This window comes from Callorhinchus milii, unplaced genomic scaffold, assembly GCF_018977255.1.
Source record: "Callorhinchus milii isolate IMCB2004 unplaced genomic scaffold, IMCB_Cmil_1.0 Scaffold3, whole genome shotgun sequence".
NCBI classification, from domain to species: domain Eukaryota; kingdom Metazoa; phylum Chordata; class Chondrichthyes; order Chimaeriformes; family Callorhinchidae; genus Callorhinchus; species Callorhinchus milii.
The window spans coordinates 94,240,443-94,264,424 of record NW_024704744.1 but is presented as its reverse complement, the minus strand read 5'-3'; the positions used below and the strand labels follow the sequence as shown (position 1 = coordinate 94,264,424).

Here is a 23,982-nt window from a genome sequence, read left to right as displayed (position 1 = left end):
AGAATAAAATCTCTTGAATTTCTTGTAAGGCAGCAGAACTAAACTCAAATTCAATTGAGGTATAACCACATGAACATTTATCCAATAAATGTATAAGGGATGGGTCCAATTTCAATTTTTTTCCATGCTATATGTAAATTCCATAATGTTGCAACTATTTTTATTGAAGTTCCATTTCTTATACCACATGGAACCATTTTAACATGCAATTGGTATAAGAGCAATGTAAGTGCTGTATCAGTGCAATCTGACTCAAATAATATTTTTCAATTACAATATTTGGAAAACTCAAGATTCAATAAGTAGCATAATGCGGACTCCAATTTTAGAATCTGGCCGAGTAGTAAAAGCACAGGGTTACTACTGTTCTGAGTCAATATGGTCTGTTCCAAAAGGCTTGTGATTGCTAACTGAATAAAGTAAGTGAGTGAACAGGTTATCTCTTAGCACTGCAAGTTGTCTAGTAGTTTGGAGAAAGTGATGCAGCTCAATGAGGAATAACTTGCATGCTTAATGTCTGCAGGATTATTGATTTCTCTAATGCATATCAATCATAGAATCATAGAATTTATACAGCAAGGAAGGAGGCCATTCAGCTCATCGTGTCTGTGCTGGTTCTTTGAAAAGAGCTATCCAATTCAATCCCACTCCCCTGCTCTCTCCCATAGCCCTGAAAACGTTGATCTCCCCAAATAATTACCTACTTCTCTCAAAAGCTGTTATCGAATCAACTTCCACCATCCTTTTAGGCAATGCATTCCAGATCTAAAAAACTTGCTGTGTGAAAAAAAATTTCCTCCCCTCCCCTTTGATTCTTTTAACAACTATTTTAAATCAATGTCCTCGGGTTACCGACCCACCCACCAGTGAAAATAGTTTCTCTTTGTTCACCCTATTGAATCCCCTCATAATTTTGAAAACTTCTATTAAGTCTTCTCTTAACCTTCTCTTCTCCAAGGAGAATAATCCCGGCTTCTCTCGCCTCTCCTGATAACTGAAGTCTCCTATTCATGGTACCATCCTGGTAAATCGCCTTTGCACCCTCTCCAATGCCTTGACATCCTTCCTAAGGTGTGGGGCCCAGAACTGAACACAGTCTCTGGCTGAGGCCCACCCAGTGTTTTATAAAGGTTTCTCATAACTTCCTGAATTTAGCATTCTTGTATACCCAAGTCATTTATACATATCAAAAACATCAGTGGTCCCAACACTGATCCCTGGGGGACACCACTGCACACTTCCCTCCAGTCAGAAAAATAACCGTTTACCGCCACTCTCTGCTTTCTGTCTCCCAGACAGTTCTGTATCTGTTGCCACTGTCCCTTTAATACTTTGCTTACAAGTCTCTTATGTGGCATTTCATCAAACACCTTTTGAAAATCCATATAAACTACCATCGACTGCACTACCTTCGTCCGCCCTCTCCATTACTTCATCAAAAAACTTTATCAGGCTTTTTTTTAAGACATAATTTGCCTCTAACAAATCTGTTTTGGCTGTCCTTTATTAACTCATATTTTTCTAAGCGAAAGTTTACTTTGTCGTGGATTACAGTCGTGAGAAGTTTCCCCACTACTGACTGGAACTGACTACTGAAGTTGCCTTTTAAAGATAACAAAGTCTGAGAATTTTATGAATAAGTGAAGAAAAGAAAATGAGGCTCAAGTTACCATAAAATCGGATCATTAGCGAGCTCACTGAATCGTTTACACACACAAGCTGCTCTGCAAAGGTCCTGTTCAAGAAGGTAAGAGAAGATCTTCAAAACCACCTCATCTGGTAGTTTTTCTTGAAGATACTGCTCTGCTGGTGCTGCTATAAGATGAAAAACACAAGCACGAAATTTAGATGCAATATTATGCACCAGACAAATACGGTATATCAAGAGCTCGTAGCACGCTCAACACAAACACAAAACTGGGCTGATTTCAGGGAGCGTTACAATCAATGTGCTGTATTACCAAGGGGAAAAGCAAAACTCAATCAGCATTTCCACTAGATACCAAACAAAACACTCAGCTAAACTATTAGGTCCTAATAGGACGAACTGGTTAACCATCTCATCAGGAGCTCAAAACAAATCTGGGATCTTCACGGCCAGATTTTCTTTCCAGCAACACAAATGATTTTACCACGTGTGTGGCAGCTTCTAATCTGTAAATAAAGCTACTCAGATCACTTTACTTATACTTATTTAAACACTGATATGGAGCTGTAATCTGTGAGCTGGATCTACTTTACACTGAAGCAATTCAGAGCTGATAGCTAGCTCACCACACGTCACAGCAGCAAATGTGGATGGGAGAAATCAATTTTACAGCTGAATCCGTTGTCAGAATTAGTAATAGCAGTACTTCTGCTGAATTTCTCGGGGCTCTCTTTCTTCACATTTTGCACCTTAAAATCATCAACTGGAGGTGATTTTTCAGCTTGTATTTCTACAGTCAATTCACTTTACAGTGTATCCTGTGAAGCGCGTTGAGGCATCTCGAAGACGTGATAAGGCGCTATATCAAATGCAAGGATTATTATTTTTGAGTGGGTGGGGGGGTAGAGAAAACAAGTCAGCTAGACAACCAACTTAAACTGAGAAAGCTTCAGACATCGAGAGCCATTTCGTTAGCAATGTTCATTTTCAAACCAGGCCACACTGATATTCAAAGCTAGAAATTAAACGTCTTTGGGCAATAAACCACACTCATGGTTCGTGTCCTTGCTGTCAAGCCTAAACATCAAAGTTTATGCAGATTGGGGGACAGCACACCATGAAGCAGTAATTTAATCGACGAGATAACAATGAACTGTCCAAGTGAAGCTCAACCAATCCCCCTGATGGAATTAATTCCCTCGCTCTGGAGTATTTATTGAAGTCGAGTTTAGAGACTGCTTCTTTGATGTAAGAATGGCGCAGGCAAGGAGTATTATTACACTGAAAGCATCAGCCGAGGATGTCTGACCTGAAGTCACACAATACTGCAAGTTACTGCAGTGCAACATGCTGCGTCCAGCAGATACCAGAGAAACATATAACCTGTATATTTATCATGCCATTTGAAATAATTCAGATAGAAACAAATTAAACCAAGTGATCCATCAGTTTAAAGAAAGGAGAGGGAAGAGAAACTGATGCCAGAAATCAGCAAATGACTGATTAAGCTCTTAGACCAAATATGTGTCCTTTAGTCAGGAAAAGCTGTCTTTATAATCAATAGACAATTTGATTGCAGTCTTCCTCTCCCCATCTGACAGAATGAGTCTAAATAGACAAAGTGCCTTTGTGTTTAAAAGGCAACTAATACTTCAGATTTAGAATTGGTTTACCGAGTCAATTTGTTTTGATATGTAGTTCACCTGCTCTTTAGAGAGCATCGGAGATTCCACAAATTTGGAAATCTGAATGGTTCTAGATTGAACTTTATATTAAATTGGAAGAAAGTAGACATTTAATAGGCTGCTGCTGTTCATCCAGACTTCAACACAATCATAGTCAAAACAAATTAAATTCAAATTGACCTGATTTTTAAAAACCTTTCCTTTATATTTATTTTGCTGTGCGCAATTGGCTACCACGTTCGCCCACAAATATAGTCAATTCACTTTACAGTGTGTTCTGTGAAGCGCTTTGGGACGTCCTCCCGACGTGAAAAGCGCTATATCAAATGCAAGGATTATTATTATTATTATTATTATTTTGTCAAAATGACGAACATCAGTATTATTAGGAAGGCAGCTCTGATCGTATCACCCCTGCCATTTGCCGCAGGTTCAGGGGAAATTTTTGACTCAGGCGTACAAATCTCAAAGGAAACGGTTCAAATGCCTACTCAACTGAGGCCACCAGATGGCGACATGGGCAACCCGGCTTGAGAACCACCTCCTACACCAATGGCACTGATCCAATGTTCAGCACAAGGATCCAAATGGTTTGTATCAGATCCCCACTGGGCTTAAATATTGGCGCCAGGAAGATTTGTGCCGGAGATGTAGGCAGTTTAAGGTTGCACTTGGAAAGGTCTGCAAGGATACACACCTGGATGAAAGTGGTCAATTTTCAGGTTAACTTTGAATGCCTCTGCCCCTACACCCCTACAATTTGTACGTTGGGTGGCATTATGGGATTTGTGCTCTATCTATTAAAGTTGATGGCTGGAACTCTTTGTGGTCTCCAAATCAATCATCAGCTGGGAGTGATCAATCTCATCACCAAATTGCCAGATGACCCATTTAAGATAGTTACGTTTCAAAAGCTTTTTTTTAAGAACTTGAGGTTTGTTGACCTATATATAATGCCAGACACTTGGGAATATCAGGCATACATAAATTTGTGTAATTGGTGTGATTTGTTGCTCTGCAAACAGGAGCATCAATATTAAAAATAAAGTGTTCTTTTAACATAAATGTAACATGAATCTTGGAACATAAGAATTTATAAGGTGATACTCCCTGGAGCAACTGGAAACTTGGATTGAGCGCTATTGGTTAGAACCTCTCTGGTTCGCCAACAAAATAAATGTTTCTTGATTGAATATTTCTTGGTTTAGGGCAGAAAATTATTTTGTTATTTCTATGATTATTTTGTTGGCCAACCAAGAAGGTTAGACTGGGTCACTGGGTTAGACATTATGAACTCTTGTGTGCATTTCAATTCACCACCTAGTCTTGCAACAACAACAACAAAATTACATTTACAGAGCGCCTTTCACGTCGGGAGGACGTCCCAAGGCGCTGGACAGTCAGGGGTCAGGACCCAAGCATGGGGGAGGGTGGGGTAGGTGTGAGGGAAGGCAGAGAGGTGGGAGGGCGACCAAAGGCACGATCAAAGAGGAGGGTCTTGAGACCGGCCTTGAAGGAGGCGAGGGAGGAAGCTAGGCAAAGGGACTGTGGGATGGAGTTCCTGAGTGTGGGGGCAGAGAGGCTGAAAGCTCGGCCACCGATGGTAGGGTGGGTCGGGCGGCATCAGTAGATGTGGAGCAGGCCGGAGCCCGCCGAATGGAGGGAGCAGGCGGCATTAGTATTGTATGTTAGGATTATCGATTCAAATTCATTTCATTTGAGTACCAATCCTGATATGTTCTGATACTTATTCTGTTCATGCAATCTAAATTAATTAAGACGTTTTTAAAGGCAAACTGATGTACGTCAATGCAAGTTACCTGGAAGATCTTGGACCTTGCCTGACACTCTTGCACGCTTAGCTCGGTGGCCAAAATTTTCTGTAGTTGAAGTGGAAGCACCCTGGGAAGAGACAGTAAAAAGCATCAACTGCTGCAACTCTCAACTGACAATTGCAATCAAATCATGCAAATAAAAGCCAATGTCAACTCGATCACCTAAACAGCAAACATTCCTAACAGTAACATATTGATTTATTCTGAAAAGTAAGAACAGTTACTGTACTGGAAAATAGTTTTACACCGCAATGATAATTATGTATACGTTCCCACCCCCTCCACACCGGTCTTCATTTACCCATCAATGATGATGCTGGATAAGCTTTCTCGAGTGGGAAAGAGCTGGTAGCCCATCTGTTCACAGAATGTAATTATATTAGTCGGTATCCGGAAATCTTGGAACACAAGATTGTTTTGGGAAAATAAATCATCAAAGTCTATGTCCATCCATTACAGTTTATGGAGTTGGGGGGAACAACAATAAATCACATTTGCACAGCACCTTTCACGTCAGGAGGACGTCCCAAGGCGCTGGATAGTCAGGGATCTGCACTCGAGCTGGTGGTTGTGGGATGGAGGGTAGATAGGAGGGTGACCAAAGGCACGGTCGAAGAGAAGTCTCGAGTTGTGTCTTGAAGGAGGCAAGGGGAGGGGGCGAGCTGGAGAGATTGTGGGACGGAGTTCCAGAGCGTGGGGGGCAGAGAGGCTGAAGGCCCTCCCCTGGACAGGCAAAGCGGGGGACGCGAAGCAGGTCCGGGTAAAAGACCAGACAAAACTCAAAGGGGAGATCTGTACTCCAAAGTACTGTGCTGACAGGGATACTTGATCGATAATAATACTAATAATAGTCCTTGCATTTGATATAGCGCTTTTCACGTCGGGAGGACGTCCCAAAGCGCTTCACAGAACACACTGTAAAGTGAATTGACTGTATATTTGTGGGTGAATGCGACAGCCAATTGCGCACAGCAATGTCCCACAAACAGTCGTGGATTAAAAATGACCAATTTATTATTGTTTTTTTGGGAGGGATTATTATTAGGCTCTGTGTGAAGTAAGGAAACGATATCACCTCCCATCCGAATCCGTCTATTCCCATCCGAGATACTGACAGTAATTCGGTTTTAAATTATCCTTGCATTTGAAATTGTAAATTTCATGTTGAGCAGATGCTGCAAAGTGCTTCACGGAATTTTACTCTAAAGTGTAGGGACTGTGTATTTTGCAGGTGGGAAAAGAAGTAAAGAAATTTATTACGTGTTCAGGATAACATAGAATCCAGTTGAATAAAAAAAAAGAAGAAATACATAATATGGATAAATAACCTTCATATCCAGCAGTTACACCAAAACTCCCATTTCTCTTCCAGACTACACTCACTCAGGTATACTGGTCACGATGCGTACAATTAGTCTTAATTACAGGAAAACATAATTTAAATTTCATCCTGGATTGTCGCAAGTCAGGACTAAAATGAAAATCCAAGCACGAGCAGTTTTGTGTCAGTACTTTTTCTTCTCTTTTCTCTTCCCATCACCTCCTCAAGCTTTGCTGATGTGCTGCTGTTTTCATTTATCTTGGCATAAACATCAATGCTTTGAATACTTTTACAACCAGTTATTTGCATGATGCGGTTAGCAGGCACATCATTTCAACCCTTCGTGAATGAGCTAATTCTTGCTAAGCAATTAGCCGGCTGTTTGTCATGTTCAAACTGTGCCCCAGCCTGTTTAAAACCATACATTGCGACATAATATTTGGCTTACAGAATGCTCACTTTTACACCTTTCGAAAAGGAAGTCTAGTGAAGATCTATTAAACAAGAGTAGTTACAGTAGCACGCCAATGATCGACTGTTTTAGCAATGCATCCTTCTTCCCCATACAACAAATACTGCTTGTTTTCCATGTTACTTTATTACTTTTGTGCCACATTTGAGGCGAGATTGTGCCTTGCCAACTATTCTTGAGATAAATTGTTCATTCACCTCATGATCGCTTGTGAAACCTTGCTGTGTGCCAAATGGCTGCCACATTTGCCTACAAAAAAACTCAACACCCATAACTTTTGAGACTGTGATGTTATAAAGAACTATAAAATGTTAGGCTCTTTTGCCTTCTTAATTTGAAAATCAGTGGTGATTTAAAAGAAGAAGTCCCATATTCCTCCACTATCACTGTAGGGAGAATTGCAAATTACTGTAATAAGGCATGGAAGGAGGGGTGGAAGAAACAACATTCAACACATCTATCTGCGAAAACTGTACTCAGGCAAGTTTACAGCAGGAAAGGATGTAAATCGGCACTTAAATTCTCCAGTCCCAGTTGAAAACAATTGTATGTTAAGAGTGGATGCAGTGCACCTTGTGGGCCAAGTAGTTTCTTTTTTCTACAGTTCGAACGCAAGCCTCTATTTTTAGACTGTTTCCAAGTTAGGATCTGCTGATTTTAACCATTTCTGGATTTATCGTCCGGCAATACATTATAGCTGATGGAATCATTTCGCTACAAACCTCAGGTACAGGACTGCGTTTTTTTTTAAAAAAACAAAATGGTCACTGCATTTAAATGATTTTCTGACTTGGATCTATTTAACTGATCAGTTATTCGCCCCAGTTTATTTGCTATTTATGGTAAACTAGGTCACTTGCGTTCCATCACTTCCCAACGGCTCAGTTAAAATTCAATGCCTGTCAAGCTCCGTTGATGACGCCAGTTAATGGCTAGAGTGAAACAGCCGTACAAGTCGATTGGCAGATCGCTTTTCCGGGGGTAATAATCCCTTCAAAAAAAAAAAAATTTTTAAATAAAAATTCGGTCACTAAATCTACGACTGTTTGTGGGGACGCTGCTGTGCACGATTGGCTGCCCGGTTTCACCCACAAAATATACGGTCAATTCACTTTACAGTATATTCTGTGAAGCGCTTTGAGGGGTCTCGAAGACGTGATAAGGTGCTATATCAAATGCAAGCAATATTAATATTATTATTAATATTATTATAAGAATCCAGATCTGTGCAGAGTTTGCTATTTTTGTTGGGGAACTACAACTGGCTTCAGTTTCCCCAGGAAATCCCCCCCCATGGAGGACGAAGTCAGACAGGGTTCCCCACTATTAATCACTATCAATGACTTCTTCTGGAAAGGGTAAATATGTGTACAACAGGGCGAGGACTGGATTGGGCTCAGCTGTGATGCATATCCCTGGTTGAATCGCCTGCCAGCACTCACCCTCCATACTCTCACCCACAAAGATGGGCACTTAGACCTAACACATCATTAGGAAGTTGGCAATTGTGGAACAGTACTGCAGCACAAATCAGTGTCTGCAGGACAGAAAGGTTATCATTGAATGGGGGAGGGGGAGAGAGAAAATAATTACAATCATTCATCAACAACAAAATTACATTTGTCTAGCGCCTTTCACGTCAGGGGGACGTCCCAGGGCGCTGGACAGACAGAGTTACGGACCCGATCTGAGGGGAGGGGTGGGGGAGGGTGGAGGGCAGGGGGGTGGGGGGAAGCAGGGAGATCGACAGCACGGTCGAAGAAGAGGGTCTTGAGGTGGGTCTTAAAGGTAGCGAGGGAGGGGGGCGAGGCAGAGGGACTGCAGGATGGAGTTCCAGAGGGTGGGCGCAGAGTGGCAGAAGGCCCGCCCGCTGATAGTGGGGAGAGCGAGGCGGGGGACGTGAAGCAGGCCGGAGCCCGTCGAGCAGAGGGAGCGAACAGGGTGGTAGAGGGTTAGGAGGTTTGAGAGGTCGGGGGGAACAAGACCGTGGAGGGCTTTGAAGGTGAGGACCAGGATCTTGAACAGTATCCTCTTGTGTGATGGGAAGTCAGTGGAGTCGGGCGAGGATGGGGGGTGATAGGGTCACGGAGCCCGGTGCGGGAGAGGACACGGGCTGCAGAGTTTTGGATGATCAGCAGCCTGTGGAGGGAGGAGTTAGGGTTTGCATAGTTGAGCCTCGATGTAATGCAGGAGTGTATGAGGGAAGATCAAGAGTACAACAACAACAACAAGAAAAAATAGAATATAGAATCTCAACAGTTAATATTTGCATTTCGTAAAAAAAAAAATCCACAAACTTTTTTTTTTAAAAAAAAATGGTTTCAATTTTCCAGTTCATTAGGACTTGCATTGTGGCATTGTAAATCAAGGTCACCTCATTTTGAATGACTTGTGTTGAAGTGGTACGTGCAATGTAATTTGTTTAAACAATTACGCCAATGATACAGGTTATGCCAATGGTTGCAGGAAGGCAATATAAAGCACTTAAAGCAAATATTGTCCTGTGAACCCACAATTGGCTTCCTACGTGCTGGCAGTTTTCTGTGGGCTTACAAAAAAATGGCTGTTTGTGGTCATCAGACTGACACAGTGACTTCCTGCATACTACGCATGTGCAATACGCACAGGAAGTTTGTGCGTTCCCAGTGTGCTGACTGACCTCCAACAGCCATTTTTGATCAGACTGCATTATCGCGGGGAGGAATTTTTCTGGACTACACCCCACAAAGCACCACTCGTAATCTAATTTATTTTTGAATTTGTGGAAATGTTTTTTTTACAAAAAAAACTGTTTAAAGAAAAAGAATCTAATGGAATCCTAGGCTTTATAAATAGGACATGGAATATGAACAGCACTGGACTAAATGTATATAAATTAGTTAGGCTTTGGCAAAGCTGGAAAGATTTGGTATCTAGTTTTAGGACGATAGGAAGGATGTCAAGGTTGCAGAAAGGGTACAGAGGAGATTCAATAGGATATCAAGAATGAGAGGTTTTACTTAGGGAGACACTTGGAGAACTGATTTTCCCTAAAACAAAAAAGGTCGAGTCTTTTTTTCAAAAAAAATAAGGGGTTTGATAACCTAAACAGGAATGTCCTCCACTGGTCTGTTAATTGGTAACTAAGGGGCACAGATTTAAGATAATATACTTTAAGTGCATAAGTAGTTTTTTTAATATTAAAAAAAATGCAGAATGCCCTACCTAGAACAGTAATTGAGTCAGAATCCGTGTGACTTTTTAAGATTAGATAAATATCAGAAAATGAGAAATATCAAAGGGCAAATATCAAAGAGCATCAGGAAAAGGCAAGAAAATTGCTCTCCTTTGGAGAGCCACTACGTGCACAATATCCTGAATTGTTTTCTGTGCTATAATTGTTTTATATAATAATAATCCTTGCATTTGGTAGAGCACCTTATAACTTCAGGGTGTCTCAAAGCACTTCACAGGATTTACTGTGCAATGAAGTGACTGTGCATTTGCAGGCAAACGCTGCAGCATAATTCCGCACAGCAGTGTCCAACAAACAGCCATGAAACGAGTGACCAATTATTTTATTTCGGAGATTTGTTGGCCAGGACATCAAAAGAAACTCCCTTCTCTATTCAAATAATGCCATGGGAATTTTTTTTATGACCACCAGAATAGGCAGACGGGAAACTAGGTTTAACGTCTCATCTGACAATGCAACCACACCCCCCGCCCCTCACAATCTATGCAGGAGGAAGATGCTGTCGGCAAAGGCAAGTTGAATCCCCCTCACTGCACAATTTTTTTAAAAAAAATTCTAGGCACAATATTTTTTAAAAAATTCTTTACAAATGTTAAACTTTTCCGGTTCTTATGGGACATTGTGTAGCATCATCATTTGAGTCATTAAAGTGGTTCTAACAAACAGATGGACCTACCTAAAGAGTAACAGACTGCTAATTAATTCAGGCTAGGACATGATCAGACTACCCACAAATGTGGCAAATTAATGTAAGAGTATAATTGCGTAACGCATAAAAAAAATTGCAATGGCAGTTGAAAAGCAAAACATCAGAACATTGTTCCCTTTGATGTTCAGGACCATTAAACAGCCCAGAACATATAGCACTTGTACTATTAAAATAAAAATACATCAAAAGTTGAAGGAGGGACACCTGATGACAAGGGAAAAGAAATGGATAAAAATTCACAGTAAAATAAATTAATAGTATAATAACGCGTCAGTCCGAGGGAAAAGAGCTGAGTGACGAGTTATTCTGGAGTGGCGAGTTAGGCAAAGGTCCTCCTGGGTCACAAGGGGGAGCTGTGACTGCTGCGAGTGCTTGGTGGAGGGTGGACACACATGCACAGGTGCAGCGCAGAAGCCTCTGGTCTATTGGATAGAGCAGGCGGCTGCAGCACAGCCCTCCCACAGACCAGACGAGACACATCTGAGCATGTGTGCTCACGTGCCCACACCACTCACATGGATACCAGACGACATTTTATAGGACGAGTTATCCAATCAACTTTACATTGTAAGCACTTTTCAAGTATTTCTAGAATGCAATGAGTGATGTTTTAAGTGGAGTGACAAGCAAAGTCTCTCATTAACTCTGCACGCCAGTTCTCTCATCACTCTCGTGCTCGCCAAGCTCCACCGGCTCCATGGAGATTGATTCCAAGATCCTCGTCCATAAATCCCTTCACGACCCAGCATTTCCTGATCGCTCCGATCTCCGAGCCCACTCTGCTCATGCCTCTGTTTGGCAAACATCACCCTCGCTCTCTGTGCCACCACAGGTGGCCAAGCCTTCAGATTCTGCATCCTAACTTTGGAAACTCCTCCATCTCAGCCTCTTCTCTGTCTTTTCTACCTCTTTGATTGCGCCTTTGGCCACCTGCCCCACTCCTGCCCTGGCCAATGTCTGACCCAATTTTTAATTCGGTGTTCTGAGACTTTACTAGAAGGATGCTATGTAAATGCAGGTTGCAAAGGATTGCAAAGTTGTTATTGAGTTGTTCAGCCTTCAGCCACTCTGCCCTCAAGTATTATTTCTTTTAATTCATTCCATCCCAACAATATAGTGGTATAAAAATCTTACCATCATAGCAGCCAATACAACTCCAAATTTTGCTCGTTAATAACAATGAACTTTTCACAACTCCAATTCTCATACATGGGATCCAGGTTACACAGGGTTCGGCCCCTACAACGGGGTCTGAATTGACATGCTGGTGAGGCTGAAATCATTGTCTTCTAATTGTAACAGAGACCAGTTTGTAAGATTGCAAATAGCTTTGCCATCACTACACTATTTCTGGAAACTGCATTTTGAGCTCTCCAACCATATATGGCTTGTGGATTCCACACTTCAACGTTTGCAAGGTTATTTGTGAAACATTTGATTTGCCATATAAAACTTCTCTGGAATACACGAGCGGTAAGAGGCCTGCCAAAGAGGTTAATTGCAGTTTAAACAATTGTCCACGGAAGATCAAACCATGCACACTGGCAACAATCTATTCTAATTATAAAACACACATAGAAATGTTGGTCCTCCATAGCCTCAATTTCTCATCGTCAGAAGTTTGAATGAAGGCGAGCGGAAGAAAGAGAGAGAGAGACTCTGATAGTCACACGACACTGCGATCCACGATAGGACCAGATCCAACTAATCCTGCTATCAAGCTCACCATTGTAGTAATCCTTTACTCTTCTTTACAGCACAAAGCAGTTTCTTAAAGACATCCAATATATTGGCTCCTACCAGTCTTCCAGTTCTAGATCACCTTCTGTGTAAAGTAGAGCTTTCTGATGCCTATTCTAAAGTTGGCCTTCAAACCTTAAACCTCTTTCCTATTACAATGGAAATCAGTCCGTTTGCTGTTCTCTGTCCTGTTACTAAGGTCTAGGCTGATCCCTTTTGTTGACAGCAGAATTTTACACATTCCTGACCCTAAAACCTTTACAGCGAACACAATGTCTGGGCATCTAAAATGCAGCCCAGCATTCGCTTGCCTTGTTTAGTCCCAATGTCAGGATATGACCACAAAGAAATCAGCCATCATCCCTTAGGTGAGCACCTGTGGGAGGAGTAAGTACACCAACAGCGGCAACAAGATAGCCCACAAGTTCACACATACGTGTTTGTAAGACCCGACCCCCCGATATCTGACACCACTGTCACCACTGACACCACTTCTTCTCTTTGACTGTGCCTTCAGCTCCCCTCTCGACTCTCTACCCCCTCCTCGCTCCCTCCCTTCCCTCCCCTCACCCTGACCATTTCCCCCCTCCTCGCTCCCTCCCTTCCCTCCCCTCACCCTGACCATTTCCCCCCACTGCTCGGGTCCTGACCCAACTGTACAGCGCCTTGGGACGTCCTCCCGACGTGAAAGGCGCTCAATAAATGGAATCTTGTTGTTGTTCTCATCTTCTCATTAACAATTTATATAGCAGTTCCTCAGCCTATCCAGGTTCTTAACTGAACACAGTGTGTTTTTTTTAAAAAAAGCCTAGCTTGCATGTTGCTTTTCTGCAAAATAATAATAAACCTTACATTTGGTATAGCCTGGTCCATGTTGGGAAGATGTCTCAAACCACTTCACAGATATACAGTAGAGTGCAGTGTCTGTGTGTTTAGTGGGTGAACAAGGCAGACAATTTGCACACAGCAATGTCCCAGAAACAGTCATCATGTGAACCATCAGTTTTACTTGGTTGTTGTTGGCCAGGACAGCAGACGAAACTCCTTCTCTTATTGAATAGTGCCATGGGATCCTTAACATCCACCTGAACAGGCAGACATGACATCTCATCTAAAGAATAACACCCCCAACAATGCAGCACTGCATTGGGAGTGTCAGCCTAGATTATGGGTTACAAGTGCCAATGCAGAATTTGAACCCACAACCTCCTGACTCGGGAGGCGAGTGCTGACACCGACTCCCGACTAATGTGTTTGCCATTTATGCTCTATTGGCTTAATTAATGTCCTACACATTTTACACGACACAAGATTTCCACTATTCTTCATCCCCATCGCTGCACAGGCTCAAGTCTCCCACACAACTCACGAACCGCATTGCGAACTCCCCAAATTTGTCTAAAATAGTTCCAGACTGCTCAACCGGTCATCAAATGCGGGAAAATAAATGTTTGGATCATATTTTCTACCTTATCCCGGACTAAAAACAATGTGTATTCTTAAATGCTTTGAAAGAGGAATAGAGAAACTGCCATTCGAACTGCCAGCCCATGCTAATACGGTTGTTTGTGGGAAAGAAATTGCAGAAACTCATGCTCCCAGTAGATGGTGATTTCCAAAAATCACCATATCCCACTACCCCAGTAGTGCTGAGTTTGTGTTTCGCAAACAGTTGATTGAAACCCTGATTTTGAAGTCTGAGAATCAGCTGTTTATAAATGCTTAGCAAAATAACTGCAAAAGCACTACAAATACCTCTGTGGCGAGTTTGAATTAATGCCATTTCTCCAGGAAGATGCAACGTTAACCTGTCTACACAAGGTTTGCCAATATGGAAGTGAGCTGCAAGACTCCACAAGGTGGAGTCCTGTAGCTCAGTGGTTAGAGCACTCGCATCGCAAACGAGACACCTGGGCTCAATTCCAGGCAGAGGGCGAAACCTCGGGCAAGTTTCCTTACTCCACACAGAGCCTAATAATAATCCCTCCAAACCAAAAAATACTAAATTGGCCATTTTCAATCCACGGCTGTTTGTGGGACACTGCTGTGCGCAATTGGCTGCCGCGTTTCGCCCACAAATATACGGTCAATTCACTTTACAGCATATTCTGTGAAGCGCTTTGAGACGTTCAGAAGACATGAAAAGCGTTATATCAAATACAAGGATTATTATTATTATTATTATATAAACACCAGGCCACTTTATAGATATTCTTTTAGACGATCCCTATGATTTTCTCCACCTTATTCCTCCCACAGAATTGTCAGGCATAGATTACTTTGGGTTGGAATATCGGAACTAGTACGCTTTGAAAGTTTAGTTAGTGCTATCTTCCAGCACAAATTTTGACAGCAAAGTCCTTTATATTGAATTCACATGCGGCAGTATCTAAAGCAGCAAATTATGTAATACAACAAGTCCCAAAACAAATATAAAGTCCTCTGAGAACACTGAACAGAGGAGAAAAACACTTTATTCCCTTGGTTATAAATCGCACCAATATCTGCAATAGTTACCAAAAATCCAAATCACACAACTTACACTATATGTAGAATGCGCTCTATTAACTACAAAAATCAATTGCATTTGACTTGAAAAACACTTTCACAACTGACTAGTTTTCCACATTCAAAGGATAAAATCTGTAAGGTGAATCTAACCTATAAAATCACCACTTCAATACTTAAATAAAAAGTAAGAAAATTCTATATTCTTTGCAGAGTGGGTAATGGTGGGATTTTAATACATGCAAAGTATATAGGCTGTGTTATTCTAAAGTAGAAATTGCTGTCATCACTCCAAGAATGTACTTTCCCAATCCTTCCCATTTATATACGAAAGCAAACTATTTGCAAGCTAACTTTTCCTGGTCAGGATAACCTCTGTCAGAGCATTCTGTAAAACCAGAGATGTGGGTTTGGGTGTGGAAGAGAGAAAAAGCACAAGAGAAATCAGTAACTGCTGCGATATGCTAACTCTGACCACCCAACAACAACAACTTACATTTGTATAACCTTTCACGGCAGGAGGACATCACAAGGCGCTGGATCAATGACATATCCAGCCACTGATAGAAGCCACGTACAAGGAAATAACTTTTTTGGGGGGTTGTGGTTGGAGGAGGGGGGAGCAGGAGAAAGGAAACGGAAGGCAATTTTCAAAAATAAATAGAACACTTTCAATAGTAACTCACCTCCATACTGTTCTTTGTGGGACAAGCTGTTCGTTTAGGCAGTAGTGACTTTCTGCGTAGTTGGTAAGGGCTGTTTTGTGCACCAGGTCCTGACTCTTCAGCAATCATGTCTGCAGGAACGTCATCATCTACAAGAGAAGAAGAAAATTAAAAAGTTACTTCTCACAAATCATTGAACAAAAAAAACTATTCAATCGAGACTTTTCACGCTGCAGAATACGCATAATTTGCTTCACATTGGACTTTATTTGTGATGAAGTAAATCAGGAAACAATGCCCCACAGTACATTTATCAACATCTCTAGATTTGACGCTTTTCATAACAAGACTGAATTTCAAAAAAATACACTAATTTTTTTTCCGAACCCCCTCTAATTCTTGCAATTTAATAATTGCACAATAACCTTAAAAGAAATCTGTCATTTCACCAATATATTTAAATCCACATAAAATCTCTTCCTTGCACATTTTTGTTGCAAGGTAAAGGGTTGCCAAAAACAAATCAACAGGTAAACTACGAATCACAGTAACAGGTTTGCTTAAGTGTTCCTTTCAGTCGCCAAAAGGACAATCAAAAGGAGACTCGCACAGAAACTAACTTATAAAATCAGTTTGAAATTTGGATCTGCCCGAGAAGGCCATTTTCCCGTCAACTAATGGGAGTATTCTTTGGATTTCAAGTGTGCCCAAAGTCCCAGGGTCATGCGACAAAGAAATGATCAGTTACACCTTCAGCTCAGACTGCAAGTCCTACTTCGCTCAGTCCACAAGGCCTGCTTGACTCACCTCTACCATTTAATCTCCTCTAATGGTTTCTCCTCCCACCCTGCAAGGTCACCTGTGTTGTATCGCAAAGCTCAATTCTGGGCCCCTCCCTATTCTTCTTTACATACACTATACCCTCTTGGTGATATCATCTGGAGACTTGAATGCAAATATCACCAATTGAATGCAGATGATACCCAAATCTATTCTTCTTCCTCCAGTCGCGATCCCAGTCCTACCAATTTTCTGAATGCCCGTTTGCCCGAGCACCTCCCTACCTCTCCGATCTGCTCCCACCCCACTCCCTTCCCACCTTTCCCACCGCTTTCGCTCAGCTGTCACAACCAAGCCTCTGCAGCAGTCTCGGTAGTCCAGTTCCTGAGCCAGGCGGATCTACAGAAATCCAGGGTAATGCTGATGACAGCCCACCCAGCCTCGCTCATCGACAGGACTTGGAAAGTCAGACCAGTCACTGTGGGCAGGGATTCTTCCCACTCCGCTTGTGTTAACCCTGCAAGCCAGGGTGGTTCTCGCTAGACAAGCAGCAGAAACGCTTGACACCCAGCAAACGATACGGTTTTAGCAGATTAGACTCCAGCACCATCCCAACACACACTTTGAGGTCCCCAAGCCTTGCCCCTTGCAAATCTGCGCATAATACTCTCCGGAATTAGGTAAGCAAGCTGCATCCCTCCAAATATCTCGGGAATTTCCATGTATGGTTTGGATAAACCTGAGCATGGTGATGGGTTTCCGCATGTGTCAAATACCCAGCTGACCAAAACAATGCAACTCTGAGTGGGCGGTGCCCCTACAATATGGAAGCTATAATTTTCATAGCAAACATAATTCTGACAATTAAGAGTTCACAAATTAGACCTTTGGGTGGATGTAGCCTTCTACATTATCAAATCTACTTCAGAAAAAGGAAATTATCAGAACAGACTTCCGAACTAAAACTAAATCAAGTTTACTTTCCGGATTCTATCGCAATGTAAAGCAAGTTAACACTTCGATAAGCACAAAAGCATTAATTGAGCGTGTTAGTCATTTTTGACGAGAGTAGATTGTAACCTCAATTCCTTGATGCGGAAATTGTGAGTCGAGACTAAGATACGCACAACAGATTTGCTGCACTCAGAATGTGCTGAATTAACAAGATGTCTCAGTAATTTCCTTCACATAAGTAACTTATTGTACAATATGGATAAGTGAGTTCTAATTGGGTCTTGTATCCAACCTAAACACTAAAAGAATTTGCAGAACTAAAGGATATATATTTTTTTAAAAATGTCTACTTAAGCCTAGTGACCCTTTGATCTCAGGGAATTTTCCTTGAAGATAGCATGCCAGATACCCCCTTTAAAGAAATGGTTTAGACTAAAAACAGTTCCATTCATCTATCTGGTGGTACACGACATAAAACGCTGATCAAACAAGTGGACTGCAAACAAAGAAAAGTTATGCTCCTTTTACACCGTGATACAAAGCAGATTGAATTACAACTTCAAACTGGAAGTGTTGCATTTTGAGCCTCTACCTTTCCGATGACTGCTTTGCAGGAAATGATCTTTTGTATTTGCACAGACATCATGCTCGCATCACCATGGTAGACAACTCACCTATACCATTAGAATTTTGGGGGTTATTTCCGCTCCTCAAACAGCAGTAGCGGACGGAGGACAAGAGACAGGTCAGAAAAATTGGCCGCTTTGCTCCTGGTTACTATTATTTAAGGTAGCAGACAGCAACAAAAAGTATTACTGGAATCGCTTGCAAGTCTGACAGAACTCGCAATATCTGTTAGATGACAACTTTTCACAACATCGGATCTCTGTACACAGGAGTGTGGCTTTGAGAAATTCCTCACCGAGAAAAACAGCAATCTCACATTAGGTGAGACAAACTAGAATGTAAAAGCAGTATTAAATACAATAATAATAATAATCCTTGCATTTGAAATAGCGCTTTTCACGTCGGGAGGACGTCCCAAAGCGCTTCACAGAACACACTGTAAAGTGAATTGACTGTATATTTGTGGGCGAACGCGGCAGCCAATTGCGCACAGCAATGTCCTACAAACAGTCGTAGATTGAAAATGACCAATTTATTATTGTTTTTGGTTTTGGAGGGATTATTATTAGGCTCTGTGTGGAGTAAGGAAACTTGCCCAAGATTTCACCCTGACCTTCCTGGAATCGAACTCAGGTCTCTCGCTTGCAAAGCGAGTGCTCTAACCACTGAGCTACAGGACTCCACGGTAAACGGTATCTAGAAGCCAGGACAGATACCTTTCCATATCTCAGTGTTAATTAAAATACACTATGGCTCTATCAACTCACGAAATAATTAGTCAAGTTAACTAGTAGTTAGGAATATAACTGCAAACATTCTGCCTTAAAGATCAATTGTCCAGATTTTTTCCAATTTCCCATGCTATTTGAGAACTTAGAAAATAAACCTCAATTGAAAAGATTCGGGGGGTTTTAAAGAAAAAAAATTGCATAGAAGTCTGTATACATCCAGCAGATATCCTTGTCTGCCAGTTTGCTGATAAATCTAATCACCCAAATATTAAAAACAAATTATCAGGCTGGCAGGGGACAGCCATCTGAAAATAGCAGTTTTGAGAAAATATCAGAACAACATCATTGCTATCAGCGCTCCAGGACACCACCCCATGTGAATGGCATATAAATATATATATATGATCGATATACATATATCCAGAACTTATATATAATATGTGCAATATATATATATATATAAAAATATATATTGTATATAAAAATATATATTGTATATAAAAATATATATTGTATATAAAAATATATATTGTATATAAAAATATATATTGTATATAAAAATATATATTATATATAAAAAATATATAATATATATAAAATATTTTATGTGCAAGTTGTTGTTGCTAAAAAGCGAAGTACTGTATAACAACTCAAACAAAGTTAACTCCAACAAGCAGTTACCGGGTAACTGCTCACAAACATTTGCAACCAACTCTCAGGGCACAATGCATCCATCTTGTGTTCATTTGAAATTTATATAAAAATAATTTTCATTTAATACTGTATTGCATAACAATTTTTAAGCACTTTTCTGCACTGTTCATTATTTTATTGTTTAGACTGATAATGCTAAAAAGGCAGAGTGAAATCAAGCGGTTTCCTTGTTTGCCACAGAAGTGAAATTATTTATTATTTGAATGGATCAAATGCGTATCTAACTTATCTAACCATAATTTGGAATTGTAATTGTTTTGGCTGAGTTCCAAGCTATTGTACGTACACTCAAGAGGAGCCAAGACATTTGCATCCCAGTTTAGGTTAATTTGACCAAGTCATTTCAATGTTGTAAGGCATCGTAAATAGAGGATTGTATTTCTAAACTCACCCCTTCCCAGTAATTGCTGATCCAGAACTGCATTACCACGGGTCAGACTTAAAGCCTCTTTTATCAAAATGGGGAGCGGGGGAGAGAAGGGCAAATATTGAAACTCCAAAGCAATCCCGAATTACACTTCAATCTTCAGCATTTGACCCCAAAAGCATTATCAATGTTCTTGTTGCACCCTTATTTTTTTTTATTTGATAATGCAGACGAGTAAAAGTACAAGACATCAAATAACTAATATTGGTTTATTAGTACCAGCTAGGTTACACCCATTCACTAACCATACAGGAAACACTGCCTTTCTCTCCAAACTCTATCCTGCTTGAACTGATCTCAGCAAAATCACGATGACTGTTCTCATTGTTCTCGGCCTGGGTGGGAGAAAAAAAATCAAAACAGGATTCCTGCTAACGTTCACCATCCAGAGACACTTTCTAGAAAATGCAGACACATAGGCCTGTCAGCTCAGGACAGGCCTGAGCTCAGACTGAGCTCCTCCTCCCACCCACCCTGTCTAGTCATAAAGTTTAGCAACGTCTAGTGCATGGGCTCCCAAACAAAGAGAAGCCAGAAGACGACCAGGGTACGTACTCTAGAGTGCGTTGATCTTTTAGGGTGGGAAGAAATAGGAAGTAAATGAAATGGAAATAAAAACATCTAAGCTTTTGGGGCCGAGACCAACATACAAGTCTTTTTTTTAAAAAAAAGTGCTATAATAAATTATATAAGGAAAAAAAAGAACTCACATCCATGAAAATGAGATGAAGTGCAGTTCATCTGGTGATGGTGTAAAATAAGCATATAACTGTGTAACTTGACCCCCACACTGGGAGACTTTTAAGCATGTAATCCAAAATAACATTCAGCTTCTCGCTGAGCCTGGATATTTCATTGAAAAGCCAAACAGTTACATGTGATCATCACATGCAGCAGGATAAGCCTCCCTGAATTATGCATCATGGGGAATATACATTTTGAAAAAGGGGAGTCATTAAAAGTACAGTAGGTCCAATGAACTGGTCAACAGATAACAAACGTGTGCCTCTTCAATAGAGTGGATAATACTAAATAATAATCCCTGCATTTGATTTAGTGCCTTATCAGGTCTGCGAGAAGTCTCAAAGCGCTTCACAGAATGTACTGTAAAGTGAATTGACTGTATATTTTGTGGGATCAACCCGTTGCATTCATAACCAAAGCAGTCTCCAATAACCTACGAAGCCAACTCCACAACAAAATCGCTAGGGGTGCGATACCTTGCGATGAGAGCTGCAAGTTATTTTAGGAGTTCCAAGTAATTTCTATACAAAAATATACTCATTGGGCTTTGTTTGCTGTAAAATCTGATTTGTTTAAATCTCCTCATAACCTCATTTTGCCACGAATGATCGGTATGAAAAATATTTTTGAAGTTATTGCGAAAATACAACGTGGTCCACATTTAGTCATCTATTAATCCACTTGAACCTTAACTTACAATAGAGTTGTAAAACTTATATTTACATTGGAGTCCTGTGGTGTAGTGGTGAGAGCACTCGCCTCGCAAGCGAGAGGACCTGGGTTTCATTCCCGGATGGGCAAAAACCTTAGGCAAGTTTCCTTACTCCACATGTCTGGTTGTTAGTTGATTGGTGGATCGCTTTTCTGGGGGTAATAATCTCCTCAACAAAATAAAAATATAATAATTTGTTCACTCAGTCCACAATTGTTTGTGGGACACCGCTGTGCGCAATTGGTTGCCGCGTTTCGCCCACAAAGTACAGTTAATCCACTTTGTAGTAAATTTACACTAAGTAGTGAAATGGGTTTGAGACGTCTCGAAGACGTGAAAAGGCGCGATACCAAATGCAAGGATTATTATTGCAATATCAACAATACATTTATATAGCATTCTTGACTTAACAGTGGACTCTGCCTCTACCACCGTACTTGACAGCGTATTATTCCACATCCCATTAACCGTCTGACAATGCAGTACAGTATTCCCGCAGCCCTGCAGTGTGGAGAGTCAGCCTCGACTGTCAGCTCAAAGTCCTGTTGTGGCGCTTGCAGGACTTGAACCCACAAACTACTGACTCAGAGGTGCGGGTGTTCCCAACCGACCCAGGCTGACAGATAGCAAGGGAACCACAAGCTAAAGAATTTTAAAAGTACTGAATGCATTATGCCTCATTTCTCTATACAAAGCCCAAATCTATTTTGACAACAGCTCAATGTAAAATGAACTGTTAGAAAAACTCAACTGGACGGAGATTATTCATTTTAATGAGTAAAGTAATGACTATCTAATTAAATGATTGTACTTACAGGAGCTAACTAATTTGATGGTGCCTGAAGAACATCTGGTGAAAGCCTACCGGCACTTTCATAGAGTATTATGTCAAAGCTGAATGAATCTCTCCTGAGCATATCTGGGTATCCTACTGAATAGTCACCTACTGAAAATAGGCAAGTTGATAAATTCTCTCCTCAGTGATAATATTTTCCAGTTTTACAAAGTTCAAGGCTTAATCAAAACTGCACATTGTAGTCCCTAATAGTCGAGTGAGTAAAGGTGCATTGTTAGGCCATGCTGAATGGTCGCAGGAATGGATTCAAGATCCTCGCATTCAAGTACAAGTCACTTCATGCCCTGACACGTCCCTACCTTTGTGAACGACTTCCCCACCCACCCACCTCGCTCAGCTGCCTCTGGCCTTCTCCACGTCCCTCTCCCCTCAGCTGGACGATCAGCAGCTTTCAGCCACTACCCCCCAAAACTCTGGAACTCTCTGCCTCAAGCCCTCCGCCCATCTTCAGATCACACCTGAAGACCTTCCTCTTTGACTGTCAAGGGCCACCTCCCTTCTCTCGTCGCCGAGCTACGCCATGGCCAAGCACTCAGATACGCTGAGTATCTGATTCAGCATTTGATTCAGGTTTCCTTCTACACGGATACAGCTTCTGTCACCTTCTGGTGCCATTGTTTGTAAGTGAGATTCGACTGCAAGCATTCGTGAGCTTTTCAAACTTGTGGAAGAGTGGCCAATTCATACAAACACGTGTACACTTGTACCTTCCAAACATGTGTCACACCTTCTAAAAACTGCATAACAATACAGATATAGGCTCACCTTTCACTTTCAGGAGGGAGTCCTAAAATTAACAAAAATGCCTTCATCCCAAATTCAATGGTTCAGTTAGACCAAAATGAGACTTTTGAGGCGTTATATATATCCTGCAGCCCACGTTAGCCAAGTATTCTTCAAGTACTTGGGACTAATTGGCAAAAACACATATGATGAATATCAAGAGAAGGCTGGGAGTTGAGAGTAACAAGACGAGAGTAAGTTTCTCAGGAAGCAAAGGTTTTGAAGCTGATAGCTATAATTTTCAGATTAGAAGATGCCATCTAGAATCCCAAATCAATCACAACCCTTTCTTTTGAAGATGACGCATTGTTGAAGCAAGTTTGCCACATGTAACTTCAACAGCACCAAAGAGATCTGTGTTCGCTGGTTATAATCCACGTTTCAGTTTAGTGTTTAAAAAGTTCAAAGCCAGGCAAAAAATAAAAACGAAGATATAAAAAAAGGCCTCTAATGCATAAACTGTTGATGCAAGGATGTAGAATGTTTCAATACAATTCTCTTCCTGTATTTTTCATTAGAAGAATTCACGGCAAATCTAGTCTAGGCCCTAGAAAATAGCGCAGTAGTGATTTCACAGAGGAGATAAATATAATCTTACCATACATATCAAGTAGTGACTAGATCCTCCCAGGCAAGCAGAAACGTGAGCTACGTTCAAATGTTCTATCATTTTATCCCCACACGAACTGTGGACAGAAATCAAACTCTAGGGATATGCACACATGATATGCAGGCTTTAGAAAAACAACACAAAGTAAGTGATGATCTGAGAGAGAAGAATGAGCGACACTCTCTCGTGGAGATGGTCATCGTCTGAAGCTGCTGAAGTCGATATT

General features: G+C 41.1%; 1 protein-coding gene across 2 annotated transcripts in view; it reads right to left on the bottom strand.

Moving 5' to 3' along the window:
• Nucleotides 1–23,762, bottom strand: part of LOC103180792 (F-box only protein 11) — a 44,629-nt gene extending 20,867 nt beyond the window's left edge. The window contains exons 1-4 of one of the 2 annotated variants that reach the window (XM_007896836.2): nucleotides 23,745–23,762; nucleotides 15,840–15,967; nucleotides 5,154–5,235; nucleotides 1,671–1,815 (exon numbers count right to left, since the gene is read on the bottom strand). In XM_007896836.2, the coding sequence (XP_007895027.1) occupies nucleotides 1,671–1,815; nucleotides 5,154–5,235; nucleotides 15,840–15,967; nucleotides 23,745–23,751 (362 nt within the window). In that variant the 5' untranslated portion in view covers nucleotides 23,752–23,762. Of the gene's footprint in view, nucleotides 1–1,670; nucleotides 1,816–5,153; nucleotides 5,236–15,839; nucleotides 15,968–20,296; nucleotides 20,366–23,744 lie in introns of those variants that run through there. The other variant, XM_007896837.2, reaches the window with a different exon arrangement.
• Between the last annotated feature and the right edge of the window lie 220 nt (nucleotides 23,763–23,982).